At 34.8% G+C, this 25,681-nt stretch overlaps 1 protein-coding gene across 1 annotated transcript in view; it reads right to left on the reverse strand.

Annotated features, from left to right (window-relative positions):
• The window catches only part of fhod1 (formin homology 2 domain containing 1), a 62,463-nt gene that overhangs the window by 32,334 nt on the left and 4,448 nt on the right, over positions 1 to 25,681 (reverse strand). The window contains exons 2-3 of the mRNA XM_073836614.1: positions 24,670 to 24,776; positions 18,125 to 18,189 (exon numbers count right to left, since the gene is read on the reverse strand). Of these exons, the coding sequence (XP_073692715.1) occupies positions 18,125 to 18,189; positions 24,670 to 24,776 (172 nt within the window). The remainder of the gene's footprint in view (positions 1 to 18,124; positions 18,190 to 24,669; positions 24,777 to 25,681) is intronic.

The raw sequence follows: 25,681 nt of genomic DNA on the forward strand, positions 1-25,681 counted from the left end.
GGTTGAATAATTATGACATGGTCGTCTTATTAAAAAAAATCCTAAAACTCAAAAATATTACATTATATATTGACATTGTCACTTTTAATATGCTAGTATTATGTTATAGATGTAATTTTGATAGTCCTGAATCTTCAGAAAAGCTTGTACTGCAGTCTTTGGGGGAGGTTGAATAATTTCGATTGCAACTGTATTTTAGAAAAAAAAAAAAAAGCTGTCACTTTTTGTCTACCACTTTTAGTTTTGTAAAGACATTCATAGGCACAATTTGTGCCATTTTAAGCCGTTAATAATAAAGATCCTTTTCTACAAGATCTTCAAGATCATGAGAAACATGCACGTATCCAAATTCTGACTGGCTCTGTATTTAAAAAAAAAAAAAGAGGGAGTACATGAAGACATTAAAACTTACACACACACACACACGCACGCACGCACGCACACTCATGCTCACATCTTTCAGTCCAGCTGGTTAGCCTATGCCTACTGTGAGAACTGAAAGAAACTGGCATTGCAGACACATGATCTCCCTCAAATAACTAATGCAAGCTGATGCACTCACGCAATGTGTGCTCTCATATATTTCCCAACTGATTCATCATCTACGCTATTATTTATTTGGAAAAGTTGCAGAAATGCTTAATAAACAATCGTTTTTCAATGCCTGGGAATAGCATCATTTGTAAACAAGTGTTTGCAATGTTTGCCAATGCAAAGCAACTTTGAACCTGTCGGTTTAAAAGATCCAAGACTTAAATATATCTTACTAAAAGGTTAGAACTCTCTAAATTTGGCAGATGTATATCTACCAATATCTGGTACACCCTGGCATGAACAGTGATTTCTAAACTAGAGAACACCAAGATCATCTTGATTCACAAAACCAGGCTGGTTATGAACAGTGAATATTTGTACATTATGTGCCCAAGTGTCCCATGGGAAATGCATATCACTGGCCACTGAATCGCTTGATCTAACGTCACAAAGCACGTCAAATAAGAAGCTCCTGGCTTTTAGCAAATACACGGCTTTCTAATAATGTTTTGTTTTGGCGATCTGTTTTGACAACGAATAGACCAAAAGTCTGTCACTATGATGTGTTCTGTTGTAGTTACTATCCTGTGTATGTGTATATGCATGTGTGTGCACTGAAGTACGCAAAGGAGAAAGACTAAAATATAGAGACTGCCAAATAAAGGGGTACAGCCAGACAGAGAGTGTGCGTGTGTATGGTCTGAGCTCAGTGGTAAAGCCCATGACAGCATGGAGAATGATGTGGTCCACCACAGACAGCTGCTTGCTACTGATAGTGTCACACACACACACACACACACACACACACACACACACACACACACACACACACACACACACACACACACACACACACACACACACACACACACACACACACACACACACACACACACACACACACACACACACACACACACACACACACACACACACACTTTAGTGTCAAAAGAATAGAGGACATTGCAGATGGTACCCAAACATACATCTGCTCACACAAACGGCATTAAATGGCAAACATGTGAAAATGTTGTTTGGAAGGAAGTCACAACAAGAAGCCAGGATGTCATAAGCCACACACTCTCACACACGTGCACACAAAGAAGGAAGTATAGCTTCATGGAGAGATTGTGGCACACACATTTAATAAATTTCCTTCAACATCTCACTTAGACAAATATATACTTTATTTTCTGCATGTAAGCATATATCCTTTCAATAAATTATTTTCAACCTCTTATTATACAGGCTAATAGATCTGCCAAGAATTTTACTGTCAGCAAATGTGGTACCATAAACAGTCTTCTCAGTCTGTTCATCACTGAGGATGAATGTCATCGTAGATTCCCACAGTTGTGTTTATGAGAGAAAAACGAAGTAAGAAAAGAAGTAAGGGCATGTGGGCAAAAGATTATGAAAGAAAAAAAAACAGGGATATTCTAAAAGTAGGATATTACGCACTACATGTAACCACCAAAGGATCTGTGAGTTATGTGAAGGATAAACCAACAGAGACTAGAGCAAACAAACATCTTGGCATATTTGTTAGGTAGGTAGTTTTGTTATTCCTGCTTTCTTAACCTCATATAACCTGTCAAGCCTAGTCATACAACAACAGCTACTGTTAGATCATGTCATAAAACAGTACTATGGGAAGCCCACAAAACTTCTTTCATTTTAGACAACTAACACTGAAAACTGTAAACTGGTTCTTACTGAAAAAAAGACCATGTCATGATTAAATTACTGACTATAGAAAGAAAACAGGGCAATGGCATGGTTTAATCATTAATACAGTATTGGTTCAAACTTTCTTTGAAGGAAAGGATGATTCTAGGTTCATCTGAGGGTAAACGAGTGATAAAACCACATATGACAGAGGACACAGAATCTTTGGGAGAAACTGTGACTTGGCACATTCTTCGCGTCATAATAAATGAGATTATTCACACATGGCCTCTGCCCGTTTCGGCATTCACTGCTTCAACTCAAGACGAGATATTTGACTTTTCTCTAAGGTTAAAAAATAAGTGATTTAGTATACACTGCCGTTCAAAAGTTTGGGATTTTTAATGTTTTCAAGCAAGCCTTTTCTGCTCATCAAGGCTATGTTTACTTGATTAAATATACAGAAACAAGTAATATTGTGAAATATTATTGCAATTTAAAATAGTGTTTTTGTATTTGAATAGACTTTAAAATAGAATTTATTCCTGTGATTCAAAGCTGAATTTTCAGCATTAAACTCCAGTCTTCAGTGTCACATGATCCTTTAGAAATCATTCTAATATGCTGATTTATTATCAATGTTAAAAACAGTTGTGTTGCTTAATATTTTTGGAACCTGTGATACTTTATTCAGGATTCTTTGATGAATAAAATGTTAAAAAAAAGAGCATTTATTCAAAACAAAAATCTTTTGTAACAATATACACTACCATTCGAAGTTTCTTTTTTTGTTTGAAAGAAATTAATACTTTTATCCAAATTAATACAGCAAGGATGTGTTAAATTGCTGTAAAGTGATAGTAAAGACTTGTATTGTTAGAAAATATTTATATTTGGAATAAATGCTGTTCCAAAAAAATATTTAGCAGCACAACAGTTTCCCACATTGATAATTAATTATGTAAATTCAGCTTTGCATGATAGAAATAAATTATATTTCATAATAAAATTTCATAATATTACTGTTTTTCTGTATTTTTGATCAAATAAATGGATGAGCATAAGAGACTTCTTTAAAAAAAACATTAAAAATCTTACTGATCCCTAACTTTTGAAAAGTATTTCAGATCTTCACACAGAAGAATCACACTGCCCAACATATCAGGATATTAATTGTGTTAAAGTAATAACATCTGACTTAAGCAATAAAGCCTGGCGAAAGAGCATGTGTAAACACTTTGAGATCAGCACCACGGGAAGAATTCCTCCAGATATGTTTTATTAGTCAGGCTGCAGTCCTGCAGTACTGTGACAAAGGGCGCTTCAGAAGTCAAGACCATTGTATGAGGGCTCCAGCACAGGAAGCCATTATGGACGGGAAACGGAAACGTAGGAAGAGTGGCACAAGGGAAGAGTAACAGACAGCACTCTGAACACAACCATCAGAAAACACAGTACTACTAATTTAGATCAATTGGATCAGACATTTACAAAGACAATGACATGAACTGAACAACAATCATAAAGTCTACAAGGAAAGCGCTAAAGCTGGATGCCACCTCCAGTGTTGTTTTCGTCAACGATGACAATGACGAAATCATTTCGTTGACGCCACTTTTTTTCATGACGATAACGAGACGATGACGAGATAAAAATGGCTCGTTGATGACTAAAACATGACGAGACGTGTGTGAGTTTTCGTTGACGAGACGAGAATAGACGAAAATGTTAGTGGGTGGTCCGTCAGACGTTTAAAATGCATGACATTTCCGCTTATTGTGCATGCCAATTAAAACTTAAAAAGTATCTGACGCTATGGCAAGCCGTTTTAGCATTAAATACTCTTTGCTATACTAGTATGGCAAGCCGTTTTAGCATTCCATCCTTTTTTGTCTTTTATGTTCTAAAACATTCCTTCATTATTGTAATTATTGGTGAAAATAGTCGATCCGGAAGCTCACATTGTGTTGAACTATAGATCTGCTATTTTCAGAACTTATAAGTGACACTACCCAACAGCAAAATACTTACTGACCTACATTAATTTGTTAAAAGACTACTTTTTTCCCTTTTTTTGACTAAAACTAGACTAAAACCTTTTTGACTTTTCGTCGACTAAAACTAGACTAAAACCTTTTTGACTTTTCGTCGACTAAAATTGGACTAAAACTATCACATATAGAAGTGACTAAAATTTGACTAAAACTAAGAAGCATTTTAGTCCAAAAGACTAAGACTAAGACTAAATCTAAGATGGTTGTCAAAAACAACACTGGCCACCTCTATATATTTACTAACAAAGGTCCAATCAGATCCAATCATGATTAAAGGGGGCGTAACACACACAGTTTCACCCAATCTTATGTAAATCTTGAGTACCTATAGAGTAGTACTGCATCCTTCATATCTCCAAAAAGTCTTTAGTTTGATCATATTTACAAAAGAAAGATACAGCTTTGCGATTCCCTCAGAAAACACCTGAGCTCCTGGAGGCGCACCGTGGGCGGAGCACCGATTGCCAACAAAACACAGACATTTGATGCTGTTTCACGTACCATCTGCAGTTCTGAATCATGAACGGGATCTTATATAGCTGGGACCGCTCCACCTTTTAGTAGCAAACGATGTGCAAATCCAGCGTCAAACTGGGCCTTGTTTATAAAACGTTCGTCAACAAACACACTTGCGAAACTCCATTTCTGCTCTGGAAAAAGAAACCGCATCATCCACTATTCACGTAATGCTGGGTTCTTTGGGAAGCTGAGCAAGGTTATCTTCGTCTTACAGCCAAAACAAAACTTCTTTAGAGACATTCTTCCCGAGTAAGTCCCGTGCAGCAGTGCAGCCGAATGAAGCACGTTGATGGGTGCGCTCTCGCTCTCGCTTTGGTCAATGGGTGCACCGGCACACTCTTTTAGGAGAAATGCCCTTACAAGGAGTTCCACCCTTCAGGATGTCATGAAAAGCCATGAAAAAAAATTTCAGAAACTTGTAAGAAACCTGGAAGTGTGTATTCGGCAGAGAAATACTCTTGTTATACATCCAAATCCTTTTTTGAAACTTTGGCCATGTTTAGCATGAGAATCCAACTCTTTAAAGGTGTAAATAACAGCAGCACATCAGTTTTCAACATTAAAGGGATAGTTTACCCAAAAATGAAAATCCTGTCATTACTCACCCTCATGTCGTTCCAAACCATAAGACCTAAGTTCATCTCAAGAAGACAAATATAGGCCCAGAAAGGTAGTAAGAACACTGATAAAATAGTCCATGTGACACCATTTTTATGAAGCTACGATAATACTTTTTGTGCACAAAGAAAACAAAAATAACAACTTTATTCAACAATTCTTCTGTGTCATTTTCCACCACCATTCACCATTTTAACAAATGTCCTTACTACCTTTCTGGTCCTTGAACGTGTCAGTTGTGTTGCTGTCTTTGCACGGTCAGAAAGCTCTCAGATTGCATCAAAAATATCTTAATTTGTGTTTCAAAGATGAATGAAGGTCTTACAGGTTTGGAACAACATGAGGATGAGACAGAATTGAATGACAAAATAATGACAGAATTTTCATTTTTTAGTCTTCACATTTACGTCTACAGCAAGGCCTCATTTGGCATTCTAGATTTGCATTACCAATTATCTTTTCAAATCAGGTTGAGAACTTTTTTTGTTAGGGCATGAACAGAGCTCAACCTTAAAATCTGAATAGGGTATAACAAATGTTCTCTACAGGTTACTGCTGGCTTGACATTTGAATGAAGCTAACCACTACGGCATGACTTGCCAAACACATCAGTGTTATTCTCAGTGTCTGTCTAGCAAGACTATGGAAATAAACTTCTACCTCGGTTAACCCCCATTTCTCACGGCCTTTTCCTTTGAAAGTCGATATTCTGCGAGTTCCTTATACTGCTATATTTCATAAGAAAATAAGAATAGAAAGTGATGTAGGCATCCAAACAGGATATTGCTTTAAACCACAATGCTACAGATTCACTCTTTGTATTCTTAGGTTATGTTTTAACATGAGTCTCTAACATCTGAAAAAGCTGCCACCCCAAAGCAGGGAAATGGTTAACACTACAGGTCAAAACAATGGCTGTATAGAAATCTCTGTTTGTCCTGTTCACACATGCCATCCTAAGTGCAGTTAACCAAATAAACTCCTGCTCCATGCCCATATGAGCATAGGAACTGCACATTAGTACAATTCCCGAGGACAGTTTAGAGTAGGGTCCCTGAGGGCCCCTTTTAGCAGTGCAACAACAAAAGGTCATAGGTTAGACATTTAATAGATCAGACTGTGCTTTTAGTTACCTGATTGCAGTGCATTTAATGACAGATCCTGTACAGCCTTATAAGGGCAAACTGGAAAAACATTTCTCTTTCTGATCTGCATCAACAGAAAGCACGCATTGAACACGTTGCCAAAAAAAGAAGTAATCTAAATTATTCCCAGAATCTAGAAGACCATGTTCAAGGCATCATCAACAGTAAAATGAGGTCATGATCAACAAAAACAAAAAAAAAGCTAAATTCATAGGATTAAACCATAAACTGCATCATGGGACAGTTTACTGCGATTAATTGTGAACAGCATGTAAAACAATCACCTCTCACCTCTGATGCCTCGGTCACATTATCAACATCATGTGTTAAGCTTAGAGTGCTTTAATAAGTATTTTCTGTAATGATGTCTTTGCCACCAGCCAGAGAGCTGTGTTGCTGGGTATCTGTGTCCACTTAAGTTCACATGAACAGATCTTTATCACTCACAGCCTTCTGTGACTTCAAACCCCACTATTGCACGAGTGATCTTGGCCTCAGTTCTTTAAAGTAACAACATACATGCCTTAAAACCAATGGATAGACGCTAACACACCACCAAATGACTTTAAACTGATTCCAGGTGTGAGCAGACATAAAAACACACTAGAAAGGTCAAGAGTGCAACCACTAACTACTAAGATCACGTCATAAAACTAACCACTAACTTAGTCCGGGGACTAAACATTTCTGTGTATCCATAATGTTCTCAAAATAAAAAAAGCTTATGTTCTGCTAATAAAAAACCCAATTACAGAACTTATTTGGCCAAAGGGCAGCTGCTAATGTTGAGCCAAGAGCACCACAGCATGAAATAATTCTGTCACTGTTGCCATAACATTAATTTGGTGATAAGGATTGACCCCATTACTGAACTATTAACAACAGCCAAGTGTGCCTGGCATCTTACGCAAAGCAAGGAGGGGGAAAAGAAGTACAAATATCCTTATATTGAATAAAGATAAGGTTAAACACTGCTAAAATGTCTTGAGAACCTTTCCAAAATGATTGCGTTTCTGTTTTACGTAATTTGCTTAAAGGCTCTATGTTTGTAGGCTTTGCTTCTAAAATGCAAACAAAACATTTTACATGTACATTAATTTATGCACTTGGCAGACATTCTATTCAAAGTGACTCTTGGCAGTTTCCCTGAGAATTGAACCCATTAGTTTGGTGTTTTGCTAACAGGAAAACTGGACCAAGCATGCACTAAGGATAATTTGCTTTTGTGGTCTTTAATTTTGTTTGGTTTTGGCTTTACCCGCAGGCCATTAGGCTTGTGAGTGACACTTATCCACTGTCGTTCCCCCCTCTTTGTAGACCAACTTACTCCACCTTCATACACACTCACACTGTAAAAAGTTTTCACCAGTTTCAACTTAAAAACTTAAATTTAATTTTAGATTTAGTTTTTTAATTTTTAGATTTAGAAATTTAAATTTAGTTAAATCAACTTAAGTCATTTCAACTCATTTTAAATCATTTTAAGTTAAATCAGCTCATTTTTATTGTAATAAGTTAAATAACTTGTAGTTTTAAGCTGATTTAACTTAAAAATTAAAGGCAGCTGCTGAACTTCGGTTTTTAAGTTGAATCTGGTGAAAACTTTTTACAGTGCACTTATAACATAAAATAATATTTAAAATTACTACATTAATTCTTTTGTTTCAAAAAGTGAAATAAAAAGAAAAAAGACAACCTACTGTATTCCCAGGTGACAAAATTAACACAAAAGTAACGTAATGTGTTACTTTTCAAAAATACTACACTAGCAGTCAAAAGTTTTTGATCAGTAAGATTTTAAATGTTTTTTAAGAAAATCTCTTCTGCTCACCAAGCTTGCATTTATTCGATCCAAAACAGAGCAAAAACAGTAATATTGTGAAATAGTTTTACTATTTAAAATAACTGCTTTCTATTTGAATATATTTTAAAATGTAATTTATTCATGTGATGAAAAGTAAAAGTTTCAGCATCATTACTGCAGTCTTCAGTGTCACACGATCCTTCAGAAATTATTCTAATATGCTGGTTTGCTCTGTAAGAAACTTTTTTTTATTACTGTCAATATTTACAATAGTTGAGTAATTTTTTTTCCAGATTCTTTAATGAATAGAAAGATCCAAAGATCAGCATTTATCTGAAATAAAAAGCTTCTGTAACATTTTATACTATACCATTAAAAAGCGTGGAGTCAGTATAATTTTTTGGGAGGAAAGAAATGATAGAAATTAATACTTTTATTTAGCAGAGATGCTTTAAATTGATCAAAAGTGATGATAAAAGACATTTATAATGTTACAAAAGATTTCCATTTCAGATAGATGCTGTTCTACTGACCTTTCTATTCATCAAAGAAACCTGAAAAAAATTCTACTCAGCTGTTTTCAACATTATAATAATAAATGTTTTTTTTATTTATATTAAATGAATATTTGAATGATTTTGAAGGATCAATGTGACTGGAGTAATGATGCAAAAAATCTGATTTGTAATCACAGGAATAAATGACATTTTAATAAATATTCAAATAGAAAACAGTTTTATTTTGAAATAGTACAAATATTTCAAAATTGTACGGTTACTTTGGATATATGTTATAGATAACCGAACTGGCATCTCTTTCCAAAATATTCAGAAATGAAACTTCCTGCTGAAGACATTAATGCTCACCAAAGGGTTTTTATTATTATTAATGCTATTATTAATGCTAGACGTTTGGTCTGTGGAGTTAGACAAACGCATGTAAACTCGGATGGACACATGGATGCAGGATTTCCTGGGGTAATGACTCAGTATACCCACCAGACACATTGTAGCCAAATCCTAAATCAGACTTAACCTCATCACATACTTACAATAGAGTATGACACTAGCACCTGACGATTATGGGAGATTTTCACTAGGTATGAAAACCCGTGATCCAAATGAGTCACCGAGGGTATGAGGAGTCCCCAGAGAGATGCCAACACAGGGATGTGAAATGCTTCAGTGGTGAGCGTGATGCTTTAGACAGAGTCTATCAGGTGGACGAGGAACACAAGGCATGAAAAGATGCCACAGAGCGAGATCAGGCTGTAATGCTCATAAACGACTTGGGCACAGAGGGAAAGAAGAAAAAGACAGGGAGCTAAAATTGGATTAGAAGTATCATGGAAAAATGTCCTAAGGTTTTGCAGACTTAGATTACCCACAATACATGTATTGACATCAGCTGCTGATAAGTCTGAAGGGGGAAAATAAAATAAAAGAATGAAAGATGAATGTGGAACATAAAGTACTTACTGCTATAGAGCATTGTGCCACTAAACAAAGTATTTTGCATTCTATTTTAAATAACCTCCAATAGGACATCTGGGTCCTAATCCCTGTGGATCAAACATTGGCAGCCATGCTCAGAAAATCTGCAATCTGGTTGGAAAATCCAAAGAGTCTGGGGTGAATACCAACCATTTCGATTCAACCCCAAAAAAGACATCCAATTGTGACTATACATACATCAGCCTTGAATAAGCTGAATGAGCTGCTACAGTCAAGCCAATTCAATAGAATGGACATTTGAAAAGATGTCAATGGTATTGGTAAAGTAGATTAAAGCCACAGATTGTAACCTTGTCTTTCAGAACATTTCACCACACACTGCGCACAGAGAGCCAACAAGTCTGAACACGAACAGCTGACATGAAGGAATCACAGACAGGCTTAGAGATTGCCTTTGATATTAGGGTTCCCACACCTTTTGACACATTCATTTCCCTGGAAATGTAATTGTTCACTCAAACATAGGAAATCATTTACTCAAACCTGTATAACTTACTTTCTTCTGCTGAACATAAAAGATGTATTAACTTTGGAGTCCATTGGATCGAAAAACAACATTGGACCCCATTGACTTTCATTATATGGAGAACAAAAAAAGTCACTTGAGGTCTACAGAAGCAAGCAAGTCATACATCATTTTTGGGGTTCACTGTTCACTTTTTAGCCCTGGTTTGTCATGACTGACAAACTCTTAAAAATAAAGGATCTTTATTAACAACAATGGTTTTATGAAGAACCTTGAACATCCATGAAACCGTTCAAATATGCCAGAAAAAGATTCTTTACATTTTTTTTAATTTAAACTTCTTTAAAATTGTTATTTTAGGAACGGTTCACTGAAAGGTTCTTTAGCTCAGGGAACCAAAAATGGTTCTTCTATGGCATCACTGCAAAAACACCCCTGCCGAGAGCTTTGTTTTTAAGAGTGTATGGCAACACTGAGATTTAAAGCAGATCAGCTGACAACGGTTTAGTTAGATCCAGAAGTCACTGTTTCATCTGTGAGCTGGAGAGGGTTAAATATTTAAGCTGTAGGTGGAAGAAAGATTTTTAGAGGCATTTACGAGGGCTATGAGTGTGCAGGGTGGCATCAGATATAAAAATAAACTCAGCTGTCCTGTTTTGGCACTTTGTACACTTCAAGGTTTGAAATCCCACTTGAAGTGATTACATAAAATGTTTATATGACTATGAAAACTACGACCTGTGGTTCATGTTCCTGTGTCTGTGTGAAGAGGGTCCTGTAGAGGCGTTAGAGAATCAATGCTAATGACAGACGAACGGGTGGCTTTTCTAAAATTTGAACAGTATGTGCTGCTGCCCAGCCTCACATAAACAGAGTAGGAAATAGAAGCCCGAGGCCTTAGGGATGACCTATCTGCAGCATGGCATTTCCTGTTGGCCAATTTAAATGACACTGTTCCTCCTACACAGAATTACTTGGGAAACACTTCAAAAATTGCCACAGCATTTTTCTGAGCTTGCTGACTATTTTTTCCATGCACTTTCTCAGAAGTGATTATTTTGACTGATTTATTCAACTTGAACGTAAACCACATGAAATTGTACAGCTAATTGTTGCTTTTAATTTGAAAAGATATCAACATGTATTGTTTAATATAACACATATACTACCAGTCAAAAGTTTTTGAACAGTAAGATTTTTTTTGTTTTTTAAAGAAGTCTCTTCTGCTCACTATTTAATTGATCAAAAGTACAGCAAAAAAAAATATATATATATATATTTTTACTATTTAAAACAACTGTTTTCTATTTAAATATATTTTAAAATGTAATTTATTCCTGTGATTTCAAAGCTGAATTTTTAGCATCATTACTCCAGTCACATGATCCTTTAGAAATTATTCTAATATTGATTTGCTGCTCAAAAACATTTATTATTATGTTAAAAACAGCAGTAGAAATTTTTCAGGTTTCTTTGATGAATAGCAAGTTCAGATAAACAGCATTTATCTGAAATAAAAAGCTTTTGTAACATTACAAATGTCTTTATCATCACTTTTGATCAATTAAAAAAATACTTGCTTAATAAAAGTATAAATAATAGTGTATAATGATACAAAAGCTTTTTATTTCAGATAAATTCTGATCTTTGGATCTTTCTATTCATCATGAATAGAAGACTCATGTGTTACTGAAGACGGGAGTAATGAAGCTGAAAATCTAGCTTTGGTCACTATATATAAATGAATAAATTACATTTTAAAATATATTCAAATAGAAAACTATAAATAATAGCAAAAATATTTTACTGTAATGTAGGCTTGGTGAGAAGAAGAAAATCTTAGCATTCAAAAACCTTTGACTGGTAGTGTATACTGTAGCTTATTAAACACTGAACAGTCTACATATTTTCATATTTTGTCAGAAACCAGAAATTAAAAATGGTCATTTTAACCCATTTTAATTTGCAGACCCCGTATTGTAAATGTCTCTTCCAGGTTTACATTATTTACTATCAAGGTTAAAGTTTAACGCACAACAATACAAACAACAAAAAATAAAACTAAAATTAAAACGATAAGAATGAATTTTCTTAAAGGTTGCCATACCTGCAATTTTTTAGGGCTGTAATCAACCAAAGAAAATCTTGGTCGACTGAAGTCCTGAAACTTGAGACTAAAAATCGACTAAAAATGACGTTGTGGAGAAAAAAAAAAAAAAAAAAAAAAAAACGTACGTTACATTAATTAGATACGCACTGTGCTCAGTACTTGGTAGCCTTGTTGTCTGCCTAAATTTATTATAAATAAACATAAAAAAACTAATAGGCTATTTGCAGTAAATTAAATCGTTTTTGACCTAATTATTTTGCACTGAAATGAGTCTGACACACGAGTCTGTCGTCTCTGACAGCGGTGCATCACGTGCACCTGCGCAATATCATAGCCTGTGATTTCTGAAAACAGTACTATGTTGTCAACTAGTGATATCACAAGAACTTTTGAGGAATGTGCAACATAATTTAGAAAATTATTTTTGTCATATGTTATAAGTATAAAAAACTTTTAACAAGTTCTTAAAACCTTGGCCCTCCACAACAGCAATGGGCCTCATATCCTGAGCAATAAAGTTAACAATTCCTTCCGTGGTATTATTTTTCCGTTTGGATGATAAAGGAGGCTTAAAATCCAGCGTGGTCTGGGGGATTCTACCGTCATTACGGATGTGCGCGCCTGCAGTAATAAAACGATTATTACACTAAAATATTGAAATATGCCAATTCTGATATGTTCATGTAGCCTACTCAAAAACAGACAGGGCAACCTAACGCAGACAAGTTAGCTTACCGCTTTCAGATGATACGTCATGTTTGTCGTCGAGCTGTGGAAGGCAAACTGTTGCTTGCAAACTTTGCATTCAACCTTTTTCCCGTTATTAATTTTAACAAAATGCTGCCACACTGTCGATTTTTTTTGTTGTTGACATGTTAGAATAGGACTGATGTATATTGATATGTGTTCCAAACCGCTGAGTCCACTAGCTTATTATTAAATAAATAATATTCAGCATCAAACCTTCTAAAGCCTACTTATCTGTCCCTCTTCTCCAGTGGGTTGGGCTAATCCAAAAAAAGTGAAAACAATGGGGGTGTTCTGAAAACAGACTGTTACCTGTGAAACAGGGGTGCTCTGAAAACACCCCCATTAGCAATTAGTGCTTTCCACCTGATGAAATGAGCGTGGCCAAACTGATGAAATGAGCGCGGCAAAAAATCGACCAATCAGAATTTTGGTCGAACCAGACCGTATCGACCAATTAATCGACTAATCGACTGGGACGTTACAGCCCTACAATTTTTATATAATATTTTATATATTATGTACACACACACAAGCCCATGGAGTCAATTTACATTACTTGGAACCCTTTTACATTACACTTTTCCAAGTCTAGAAATCACATTTAAACATCTAAGTTTTCCAAAAGAAAGAAAATAAAACAAAAGTACATAAAGTATTTTTGATTTCAAAACCAAATCAATTCCATGTTTACAAGTTACAAGAAACAACAATAATATGGTATTGCTTAATTTATCCAGTTGCAGCAAGAATAAATGTTGCAAGGGCCTGTAATCTGAGGACGCTTTACTGGAAGAGTGGAAAAACAAAACCCTTGATTGAGTACAGGATATGATAAACTACATTGCTTTGTGGGAACCTGTGCAAAGTGCCATTTCAATCACCCATTCATTCAGCAGAAAAATAAAAACATTAGCAAATGTCCTGAAACTGACATAAAGAAATTGGTTTGTCATTAAAATTCCTCTTTAAAAGGAAGTATGATAATGATTCATACCTGACTATAAGACGAAGGATGCGGCATCAGTTTATTTCTAAACCAACAGGAAAACCGAAGGAGATAAAAGCTGTCTTAGTTTGTTCACCTCAAAACCACACTTTATAAAACAGGGATAGAGGATGTGGTTGTTATCAAAGAAAATGGTTGTTGTTGTACTTTACTTAAAGTTTACAGAAGCACTTATTTGAGCCACAATGTGCGCATTAAATATTGACAAGCCTCTGTGGTGTTATAAATTGCGAAGCCAGTAGTCATTTTACCCTGAATGGATATATACATATTTACTCCTTTAGATATCCAGGAAGTAACTCAGCAGATTATTTCATTTTCATAAATTATGTCTGCAGCGAGAGCAACAGAGGACACACTTGATACTGAATGAAAAGGAACACAGTGTTCTCAAAATGAGTGAATATCAGGAGGAGTATGAAAAACATAACGTCATTAAAGAAAGCCTAGAAAGTCCAATTCACACTTAAAAATGTGAATTATGCAAACAGGGAAAAACAAGCTGTGATTCAACTAAGAATAATTTTAAAACGTCACTGGAGGAGGAGAACATGAAACCTAGACCTATTTATATGCATAGTTTTGATAAAAGGTCATGCATTACTTTGAAGACAAATCAGCTATGTAAAATTGCCCATTACTCTAGACATAGTTATGAGCCAAGTGACAAGCCTGTTCCAGTTCCAAAAGAAAAAACAATAAACAATCATGACTAATAATAATGGCTTTTTAAAAATGTTGGATCTCAGTAAAATCAGCCACTATTTTTACTCGTATCTGATTGGCTGGGGCAGCTGGCACTGACAGCATCAATAAAGCGCTGATGGCTTATGTTCAAAAGCCAAAGTCATGTGACCATGCAGTCACAGTGAGCACTGGAACAGAGCCTAGCCACTTGTTTGTAACAAATGAGTGAAAGTGTGAGCGTAGCTTGACTTGATTAATAAAATTGAGAGTATGCCAGACACTACAATAGCCCTGTGGGGGTCAGACTGAGTGGATTGATGTGCTCTTTGATTCAAACTGATTTCAAGTTAGAAAAAATAAAAATAAATAAACATAACACTTCCAAGAAATATTTTTTTTTTCATGCATTTAAGAGATCTTAAAACATCTCAGATCTCCTAAGAGAAACGCTTCACGCAGAGACACAAAGAAAACAAACAAGCAATGCGAGTAAACTCCTAAACATTCCACTTGACATTCCTGACAACGACTCAAGTTACCTTAATTATTACAAGACATTAGTTTAGAAATTGCTAAATCCTTATCTATTATGCATGACCACAGAAGCAATAACAAAGACTCAGCACACCATAAGAGATTTTGGGAGTGTTGCATATCACAATGACCCAGAAATCCCAGGGCTGGACCGGTCTATCCTGTCTTGAGGTATGTTATTCTCTTTGTATCGCTCAAATACACAGACACACACACACACACACACACACACACACACACACACACACATACATACATGCAGATCACACTCAAAAACCAACATCCATTCAAACATGTCCCATCAGTAGAAAAACAAATCAGCATAATATAATGCAAGACAAGACATGCATTCACAAACACAATGGAGGGGAGACAGGTGTTCATTCATAGTGAGGGTATTGCTAGGTTTCCACAATGCTTGTTTCAACCGACTCATCTCTTCACTGTATGTCACACAATACTGAAAATGTTAGCTAATGACAGGGGCGTGACTTGGGCCTTGCAACTTTTCAATAGCCACAAATATTTTTTCTGTTTTAAAAACGACAGCAACAACAAAAACACACAATATTAAACAAATGATAAATTTTTTTTATAAAAGTAAGTAGATGTTTATACCATCTCATGAAATGGTGTACACCTGCAACTTGCAGTGCAGATGGGAATGTTGATAAAGGAGTGTTCTGGTTTGGTCACATTGATGGGGGGCAATACATTCTGCACTTTCTAAATATGTGAAGAAGGAATCCTCACAAAAAGTAACTCTGTAATTATGTAATCATGTATATCAGAAATAATTTTTTTTTTAGATTTAGATATGCTATTTGAGAATTAATGTTTTTCAAAGTATACATCTTTGGAGTGGATTATTATAGAGACAAAAGATTTTTGCAACTTTTTAGCAATTGCGAGTAATAAAATCCAATTTTAAGGGGGAAAAAAGACTGATATGTCCTCAGAATTGCAAGTAAGAAAATAAATATAAATAGAGAAATACACTCGCATTTCTCCGAAAAAAAAACCTTACAATTAGAATTGTGACTATTTTTCTTGCAAATTGCAAGTTTCTATCCCACAATTCTGAGAAAAAAAGTCAGAATTACGAGTTTGCATCACGCACTTGCGAGAAATTGTGAGTATATCTGGCAATTCTGACTTTATTTCTCAGAATTGCAGGTTAATGTCTCACAATTCAGACTTTATAACTCAAAATTCCAAGTTTCTATTCCACAATTCTGTGAAAAAAGTCCGAATTGCGAGTTATACTCACAATTCCTCGCAAGTGCATGATACAAACTTACAATTCTGACTTTTTTCTCAGAATTGTGGGATAGAAACTTGGAATTGCTGTTTTATTTCTCAGAATTGCAAGTTAATGTCTCACAATTAAGACTTTATAACTCACAATTGCGAGTTTATATCACAATTCTGAGAAAAAAAGTCAGAATTATGAGTTTGTATCACGCACTTGCGAGAAATATCTCGCAATTCTGACTTTATTTCTCGGAATTGCTACTTTATTTCCTAGAATTGCGAGTTTATGTCTCAGAATTCTGACTTTATAACTTGCAATTGTGAGTTTATCACATTTCTGAAAAAAAAGATAGAATTCCGAGTTTATTACGCAATTGCGAGAAAAAAAATCTGAATTGGGTATATCTTGAATATATATTCTGTCTTTATTTCCAGTCTTGTGAAATGCATATTTTATGGAAGCCTGTTTCCACCACTGAATAAAAAATACTAATTCTCACAATTCGACCTCATAACTCACAATTGCGAGTTTTTAAATCACAGAATTGCGAGTTTATTTCTCAGTATTGCGAGTTAGTGTCACACAATTCAGAATATCAGAATCAGAATGGTGAGATGTAAACCTGCAATTGCAAGAAAAAAGAATTGTGAGGATTTGTATTTTTTTATTTAGTGGTGGAAACAGGCTTCCATAGAATATGCATTTCACAAAACTGGAAAGAAGTTTATTTCATGAGGTAACTTAACAGCATACATGTGACGCCAAAAATGGACCATGGGCTACTGTGGCTTTGGTTACTAATGAGAATAGAGATGTCATATTTTTTACTTATTATTACTTATACAACTCACAACAAAGAAATGTGAGTCTTGTTGACAGAAGTTTGAAGTAAAAATGTTTTAAAATATCTTCTAAAGCTCAAAATTTTAAACATGTTTTATGTCCTCTGATTGATGATTCAGAGTCTGAAGTTAAAAAAAATAAAAATTAAAAATTAAAAGTATGCGGCCATCATACACTATGTGATATTTTTTGGTGAAATTTGTCAATCCTGACTGAAAATTTGCAGAACGGCTCAGACTTTCAGCATCTAGCATCAACTTGTCCATAATGCAAATTGAGGCAAACTGTGTGAAAGTACTATTAAGTGGGGAACTTTACCAGATCCCCATTACAATGAGATGCTAGCTGAACCTGAAGTTGTCACTGAGGATTATGAAGATATAGTTGGAATGTTCCCAACTAAAGCGAAAAACCATAAAGGGATAATACCCTTTCAGCATTTTTGGAGAATGTAGCCCTTTTTTTCCCTCAAAGACAAACTAAACCAACAGCCAGAATGGAAAGCCAGGGATGACGTACTTGCCACCTCAGCAATACAGATACAAACGCTTATGAAATGAGCATGCAAATTAGTCATATGTTCATCACAGAATATTACTATGTGCATACACCCTTACCTAGGATGGAATGAACTCGTACTGAGAGCTGTGTACGGAGAATCAAGATGGGCTTTTTGCCTTTTCTGTAGAAAGAAGAAAATATAAGGATTAAGATATTATTGCATAGCAAACCCACACACAGCTTCTCATCAACTGAATTCTATTCAGTTTGCTCACTACTTGAATGATCATGTACAGTAGATAGCAAAATACACTTAAATAATACTGTGAATTTGTCATTATTACAGTTGCAGACACACATTACGCTGAAGGCAGACTGGAAACAGAGAAAGAAAGAGAGAATATGGGTCGGTAGGGATTAAGGTATGGAAAGAGAGAGTAAACAGGCATGGAAACTATGCATCAAGAGTGTTCGTGGCTAAAAATGGACCGATCCACGGCTTATGTTTTCTTCGCGATGTTCTGTGTGGTTCATACACCCAGTCACAAAGACACAGACATTCTCACACACACACCCCAATTTTGTCTTCTATTTTCCAAGAGCTGCTGCTTCAAATGACGTGTTTCCTCTTGCCAATCTCAGCGAACCTGAAGGAGCTCCAGCTGTGGCTACATTTTTGCCGGCTTACAAATACACACCATGTAGGCTTTAAACACACACACCCCCATAAACACAAACGCAGCAACACTGAGCCCTTAGAAAATAAGACCACCCAATTAAAATACTTCATAATGAGAAATGATGGCATTTCCACTGGCATAGAGCTGCTAGTTCTCCTTCAACAATCAGGTCACTATGCTTTTTCCAGTATTTGCATTTGCATACTGTAGAGATCTCAGTAGATTTTAAACAGAAAAAAAGACATTGCAAATTATGGCAAAATTCTGACTCATAATACCATATGAATATTCTTTGTGTGTGTGTTGAAAAAATAAAAATCTTACCAAGGCTGCATTTATTTGATTCAAAATACAGCAAAAGCAGTAATATTGTGAAATATTTTTACTATTTAAAATAACAGCTTTCTATTTGAATATATTTTAAAATGTAATTTATTCCTGTGTTATCAAAGAGACATTTTCAGCATCATTGCTCCAATCTTAAATGTCACATGATCCTTCAGAAATCACTTCAATATGCTGATTTGCTGTTCAAGAAACAATTTTTATTATTATTTATTAATATTTAAAACAGTTGAGTACATCTCTTTCAGGATTCTTCGATGAATAGAAAGATGCAAAGATAAGCATTTAGCTGAAATAAAAAGTTTTTAAAACATTATACACTATACCATTTAAAAGGATGCTTTAAACTGATCAAAAGTGTTGATAAAGACATTTATAATGTTACAAAAGATTTTTCACTTTGATGCTAAAAATTCAGTTTTGAAACCACAGGAATAAATTACATTTTAAAATATATTCAAATAGAAAACAGTTATTTTAAATAGTAAAAATATTTCAAAAATGTACTGCTTTAGCTGTACTTTTAATCAAATAAATGCAGGCTTGGTGAGCAGAAGAGACTTCTTTAAAAAACATTAAAAATCTTACTGTTCAAAAACTTTTGACTGGCAGTGTATATTGAATATACTATAGTATTACAAAAGTTTAAAGAAAAACAAACCGTACACTTTTTCATTTTATTATATATTTACTGTATATTTATATATGCATTATTTTTTTTCCTGTGATGGCAAAGCTGAATTTTTAGCAGCTGTTACATCAGCGTTCAAACATTTTATCTTACAATCAATATTATAAACAGCTGTGCTTCTTAATATTTTTGTGAAAACCACAAACATTTATTTTTTATTTTTTGGTAAACAAAGTTCAAAAGAACTTTACTCAAACATTATAAATGACTTTACTGTCACTTTTGATCAATTTAATGCATCGTTGCTCAATAAAAGTATTGCCTTCTTTAAAAGAAGAAAAAACTAATCTTACTGACCACAAGCTTTTGACCAGTTAAACAAACAAATGGAGTGCACTTGTATTTACAATTTAGCTCTTCACGAATACAGCACTCTGCTGGGTTTTAAAGTGGTTCTCCAGCTTGAGTATAAGTAGTATTGCAGCTCCAAAGTTATGCAATCCTTCAGTTTGAGCTGACTCAGAATTCTAGATCTGTGGTTCAGGGTTTTAGGTCTATTCAGTGTATTCTGAGACTGTCAGTCTAAGCTGTGGTCAGTGTACTTACTAAAACGCTGGCTCTGCCTGTGTGAAATCACTCATGTCTTTCGGTGGGTCCAATGACTGTGCGTTACTAAGCAACACTAATAAATGATTTAGTGAAACTGATACCTGTCATAATTAGGTAATGCTGAAGAACATTCAGGGGCCACAGACCTTTTACATAAAAGTTTGGCAAGGCTTCAACAGAATAAATGAATAATAAATAACCATTCATCTGAAAAATAGCATTGTTTGCAGTTAACCAGTGCACAAGTTATCATACATCCTTATAAATTAAATCTTAAACATTAACCTGTGATTAAAACAACCATGCTACATGGTTATGGTACATCCCAAAAACTGCTGCTCATTATATTGTATTACGTCAACATTTTGAGCATGATTGAGCATTTATCTGAATGTCATAATGCGTTTCCTTAATAAAATGTCAAATACTTTCTCAACAGTTATGATCTAATTGAGACTAAACAGATGTTCATTGGCTCTCAGAGAAAAAAAATGTTGAAATTAGTCATTGTTGACATTGGTTTACAAAAAAAACAAACTGGGGAATTCCTCAAGTATAGCGTCAAAGACTAAACACAAACACAGAGAGAACAGGGTTATCAGTGTGTTTCCTGACTATAATAGATTCAGCAGCATTGTTTCAATTCTCTTCTATCCGACAGAGAAACAAATTGATGGATATGCAGGGACGGAGACCTAACAGCATACTGGAAATGTTCTTTCTTCTGAAAGAACCTCTGAAATGAGGTTGGATTAAAAATATACAAAACTATGAACTACAAGCAGAACAATTTGTCCTTTTGTCAAGCTTTTTTCCCCACATAGACCAGAGACAAGAGAGAGCCAGAGTTAGAGAGGGAACATAAGAGAAAATCAGAAGAAAATGACTCAGGTTTACCGTTTCTCACTCTTTACAGATGTACTGTCAAACCAAAAATTATTCAGACACCAGATATCATTTTTGATATTTTTTACTAGTGGGTGTAGGACATTATAGTTCATTTATGTAAGTGATGATAGCAAAATCAAGTAAACTGTGACATATCATACACCCAAAAATTCTTCATACTGTGGACTACCAGCAAAACTGAAAAATTCGGGACCAAAAATTATTCAGACACTTTGACCTGACCATGTTTTGCTTAAAGGAGTAGTTCACTTTCAGAACAAATATTTACAGATAATGTACTCACCCCCTTGTCATCCAAGATGTTCATGTCTTTCTTTCTTCAGTCATAAGGAAATGATGTTTTTTGAGGAAAACATTTCAGGATTTCTCTCCATATAATGGATTTCTATGGTGCCCCCGAGTTTGAACTTCCAAAATGCAGTTTAAATGCAGCTTCAAAGGGCTCTAAACGATCCCAGTCGAGGAAGAAGGGTCTTATCTAGTGAAACGATTCGTTACTTTCTAAAAACATTTAAATTTTTATACTTTAATCTCTACAGAGTACAAACAGAGCTAGACAAGACGAGCATTTGAGGTTAAAAAGTAATTTTTTTTAGATTTAAGTAATTTTTTTTTTTTTTTTAATTTTTAGAAATTACCGATCGTTTTGCTAGATAAGACCCTTCTTCCTCGACTGGGATCGTTTAGAGCCCTTTGAAGCTGCAGTTTGAAAGTTCAAACTCGTGGCACCATAGAAGTTCATTATATGGAGAGAAATCCTCAAATGTTTTCCTCAAAAAACATAATTTCCTTACGACTGAAGAAAGAAAGACATGAACATCTTGGATGACAAGGGGGTGAGTACATTATCTGTAAATTTTTGTTCTGAAAGTGAACTACTCCTTTAAGTGTTTTTTCTTTAATTAACCCAACCTTTTTACAACACAGACTAAACAAAATGAAGCATTGCTTGGTAATTGGTCAATATTGTCATACTAACAGTTGTCTGAATTTTTGGTTGTAATCCATTACATACATTGCTATCAAAGTTATCTGATATTATCAAGAATTTTAACACATTTTAACTCTTGAGTTGTTGTCATATTTTATTACCATTTTTCTAAACTATAGTGAATAAACTGTGATAATGAGAAATGTTAAAGTTGAAGGTGTTAAATGATAAATTTTGGTTTGACTGTACATGTTGTTAAAAACACCTCAAGCATTGAAGATGCAGTAAAATGGATGAGAATTCATTTCAATCAGTTTCACGAATTATATAAAATAACATGCAAGTTAATCTTAAAGCTAAACTAGTCTAATTAAAATGAAACAAAATCAACTAAATGCCCCTTACTAATGCACTGATACTAATGTTCTAAAGGGGTCATAAACTGTTTTATACTTTGTACTGTTCTCTGAGGTTCACTTATAATGTTTTAAAATATTTTTACATCAAAAAAACATCATAATAGGTATTAGGCTATTTTCTGTCCTATTTTGACCCCCCTTATCAGAATGATCTGTTTGAATATGTGTGGAGGATTGTGGCTAACAGTTGTGTATGTTTGACAGCCTACATCCTTCATAGACGGACACTGCTGTAGTTAAGGTAAAAACGCATAAATACTCAGTACATATCAAACGATCTACAGACAAACAATAACAATAACAGACAAAGCAATAGTGACCACATAATAAAAACAGTTACACTTTACCATCAGATCCACATTACTGTCAGATCCAATATAGTCAGCTAAACAGGCAGTGATGTAAAAGCAGACGTTGATCTTCTGTGGAGGAGGTGCTTATCCACACTATTACATCATAGAGTGGCACATTCCACAACTTGTCATTTTGGCAGATTGGCTTCAATACAAGCGGTTTTTAGACTAATGAGAAAGTTGAGTTCTGAAACTTACAGAATGTTTTTATAACGCAATGACCTCGTACATGTCAAAAGATCAAGGAAAAGTTGATTTTTCTATTCATGACCCCTTTAAATCTGGACTAAAAGAACAATTTTGTGCAAAACCAAAATAAGATCATGTAACTTTATAAGGTGGTAATTTACCATTTTGGTTTTGTATAGTGGAGGTTCACATACAATTTTTAAAGTCAAGCGTCTCACTTCCTTTTTTGTGGGCCAGGTTATAGCAAGGAAAACAAGTAGTCATTTTAATTTTTTTTTTATAACCTCAAAGAGGCTTTTGTATCAGATCTACAAGCCAACATACAAATGTTCTACAGAAAGAGCGTTAAAACACTTGTGAAAGTCAATGTCATAATTATAGTCTGATGACACCACAATGTAATAAAGAGACGACTAAATATAGCATAAGAGAGGGCAGTGCTGAAACACCCTTTGTATTTAAAAAGCTAATGCTGAGTGCAGTTAAACGCATCCAAAACAAAGTCCCAAGAGATCAAAACTGGTTGAAACTTTATATTGTTGCACATCCGAAAAACCAAACTCAGTGGAGTGTTGCAAGCTTTTCTTATCCACTCTCTCTTCTAAACGCTCTATCATTATAAAGCCACGTTCCCAGCGTCTGTGACTAATGTTGTCCGCTCCTTCCCTCTGGCCTCACTAAGAATATCTGTGTGTGTGAGTAAGTAACATTCACCTTATGAACAATTCTCCCTAATTTGGTTCTTCAATATGACTAAGAACTCAGACTGACCCAAGCATGGAAATATTCCTTCACTTTTACACAATTTATGCCGTTTTTTCCTATTTGTTAAGAAAATTAAAAGAAGGGTCAGATGGAGGCAGATGTGTTCAAAGTGTCCGACTTTAGGTTAAACCAGGTCTAAAGACTTTCAAGGCCAAATCAAGACAAAGACTTGACACACATATATATATATATATATATATATATATGACATATACACATATACATATACATATAATATATATTTATTTATTATATACATATATTTTTTTTAAATGGACCTCTGCCTGACTTGTGAGTCAAGACTCATATCCCTTTTGTTAATTTTTAATAGGCGGCTAATTAGTTTTATAAACTTATTTGAAAAACAATAAAAAGAATGTCCCTGATTATTACTTAACTCCTCTCTAAAGCAAAGAATACAAGTTTTTTTTTTGTGAATGAATAATTATTTATTATTATCACTTTTAATTAACGGTTTATTCATTCAAGTCAGCAATCATTAATTCCAAGGCTGTTTTCTTCTTTCTGTAAATGCCAATCTGTTAAAAATTAATTTTTGTTTTTATGGCTAAGAGTGCATGACAGACTTCCTTTTATCTAAACAATTTCACAATATTCAGATTTTTTTTTTCCTGGTAGACTGACTTGCTTTTCACAAGTCTTTATTTTAAAGTTGAAGGCAGGTCAGTTGCTTACAGGTCTAATTTTTTTGCATCTCATATGCAAGTTTCTGTCTCAGGGAAAAGTTGAACTAAAAGACAATGAGAGGGGGAAAAAGTAGGAGAGGAAGAGAGAAAAGACTGGTTGGCGAAATATGAAGTCATTCTTACTCCACGTCGTCATAGAGCTGCTCCACATCATCTCTCTGTTCAGCAAGGGACGAATCCAGATCCAGATAGTTGCCATTAGAAGCCAGTTGCAGTGCACACTCCTCTAACTGAGAGAGAGACAGAGAAACATCACTGCCTAGCATTGTTCACTGACACAACACAAACAAATTATAGTTTCATATAAGACTCTTCGTGCTTTTTGAAAGTGGCAACTGGAAGATACCTCGTCTTCTTTTTTCATTCATATTCATCTGTCAAAATAACAGTGAAAATCCAATCTCAAATGTGTAACCTTTGAGACACATTCACATTATAAGCATATGAACGCACTCATACAATATAAAAAAACCGCAGTCAACTAGTGCACAACAAAGAGAGGTCATTGTTGCCGAATGGCGCTGTTTGATACAGAGTCAAGTCTGAAGCTGTGCTGTAATAATGGGTTGATTGAGGAGCTGAGCTTATCTTCTGTTTACAGATCCCACCCTTTCCGCAAGCATCAACTCACTCTCCAGCTGCGGGCAATTCTGGCGAACCTCTCAAAGAGTTACTTACATTCACTCACATCATGCACTCAAGGCGACATACAAACACACACACAAACTTGTGCACAATTACATGCATGCTAATAATACCATACAGCCAAGGCACACCATATTCCCACATATTTAGTACTAAAAGGGATAGTTCACCCAAAAATGAAAATTCGGTCATTAATTACTCACCCAAATCCCTACCTTTGTTAATTTTCAAAACACAAGTTAAGATATTTTTGATGAAATACAACAGCTTCCTGATCCTGTCCAGACAGCAAGTCAACTAGCAAGGTAGTTCAGCTGTAATTTTATGAAGCACCGAGTAGGGCTGCTCGATTATGGCAAAAATCAAAAAAATTATATAATATACAATATTGTGATCACGATTATGACTGGGTCCAAAACTTTATATGTTTTAAATAGTGATTCATTTAAAGAGAAATACAACAGAAAAAAGATTTATTTAATTTCTTTGG

This window comes from Garra rufa, chromosome 3 (genome assembly GCF_049309525.1).
Source record: "Garra rufa chromosome 3, GarRuf1.0, whole genome shotgun sequence".
Classification (NCBI taxonomy): domain Eukaryota; kingdom Metazoa; phylum Chordata; class Actinopteri; order Cypriniformes; family Cyprinidae; genus Garra; species Garra rufa.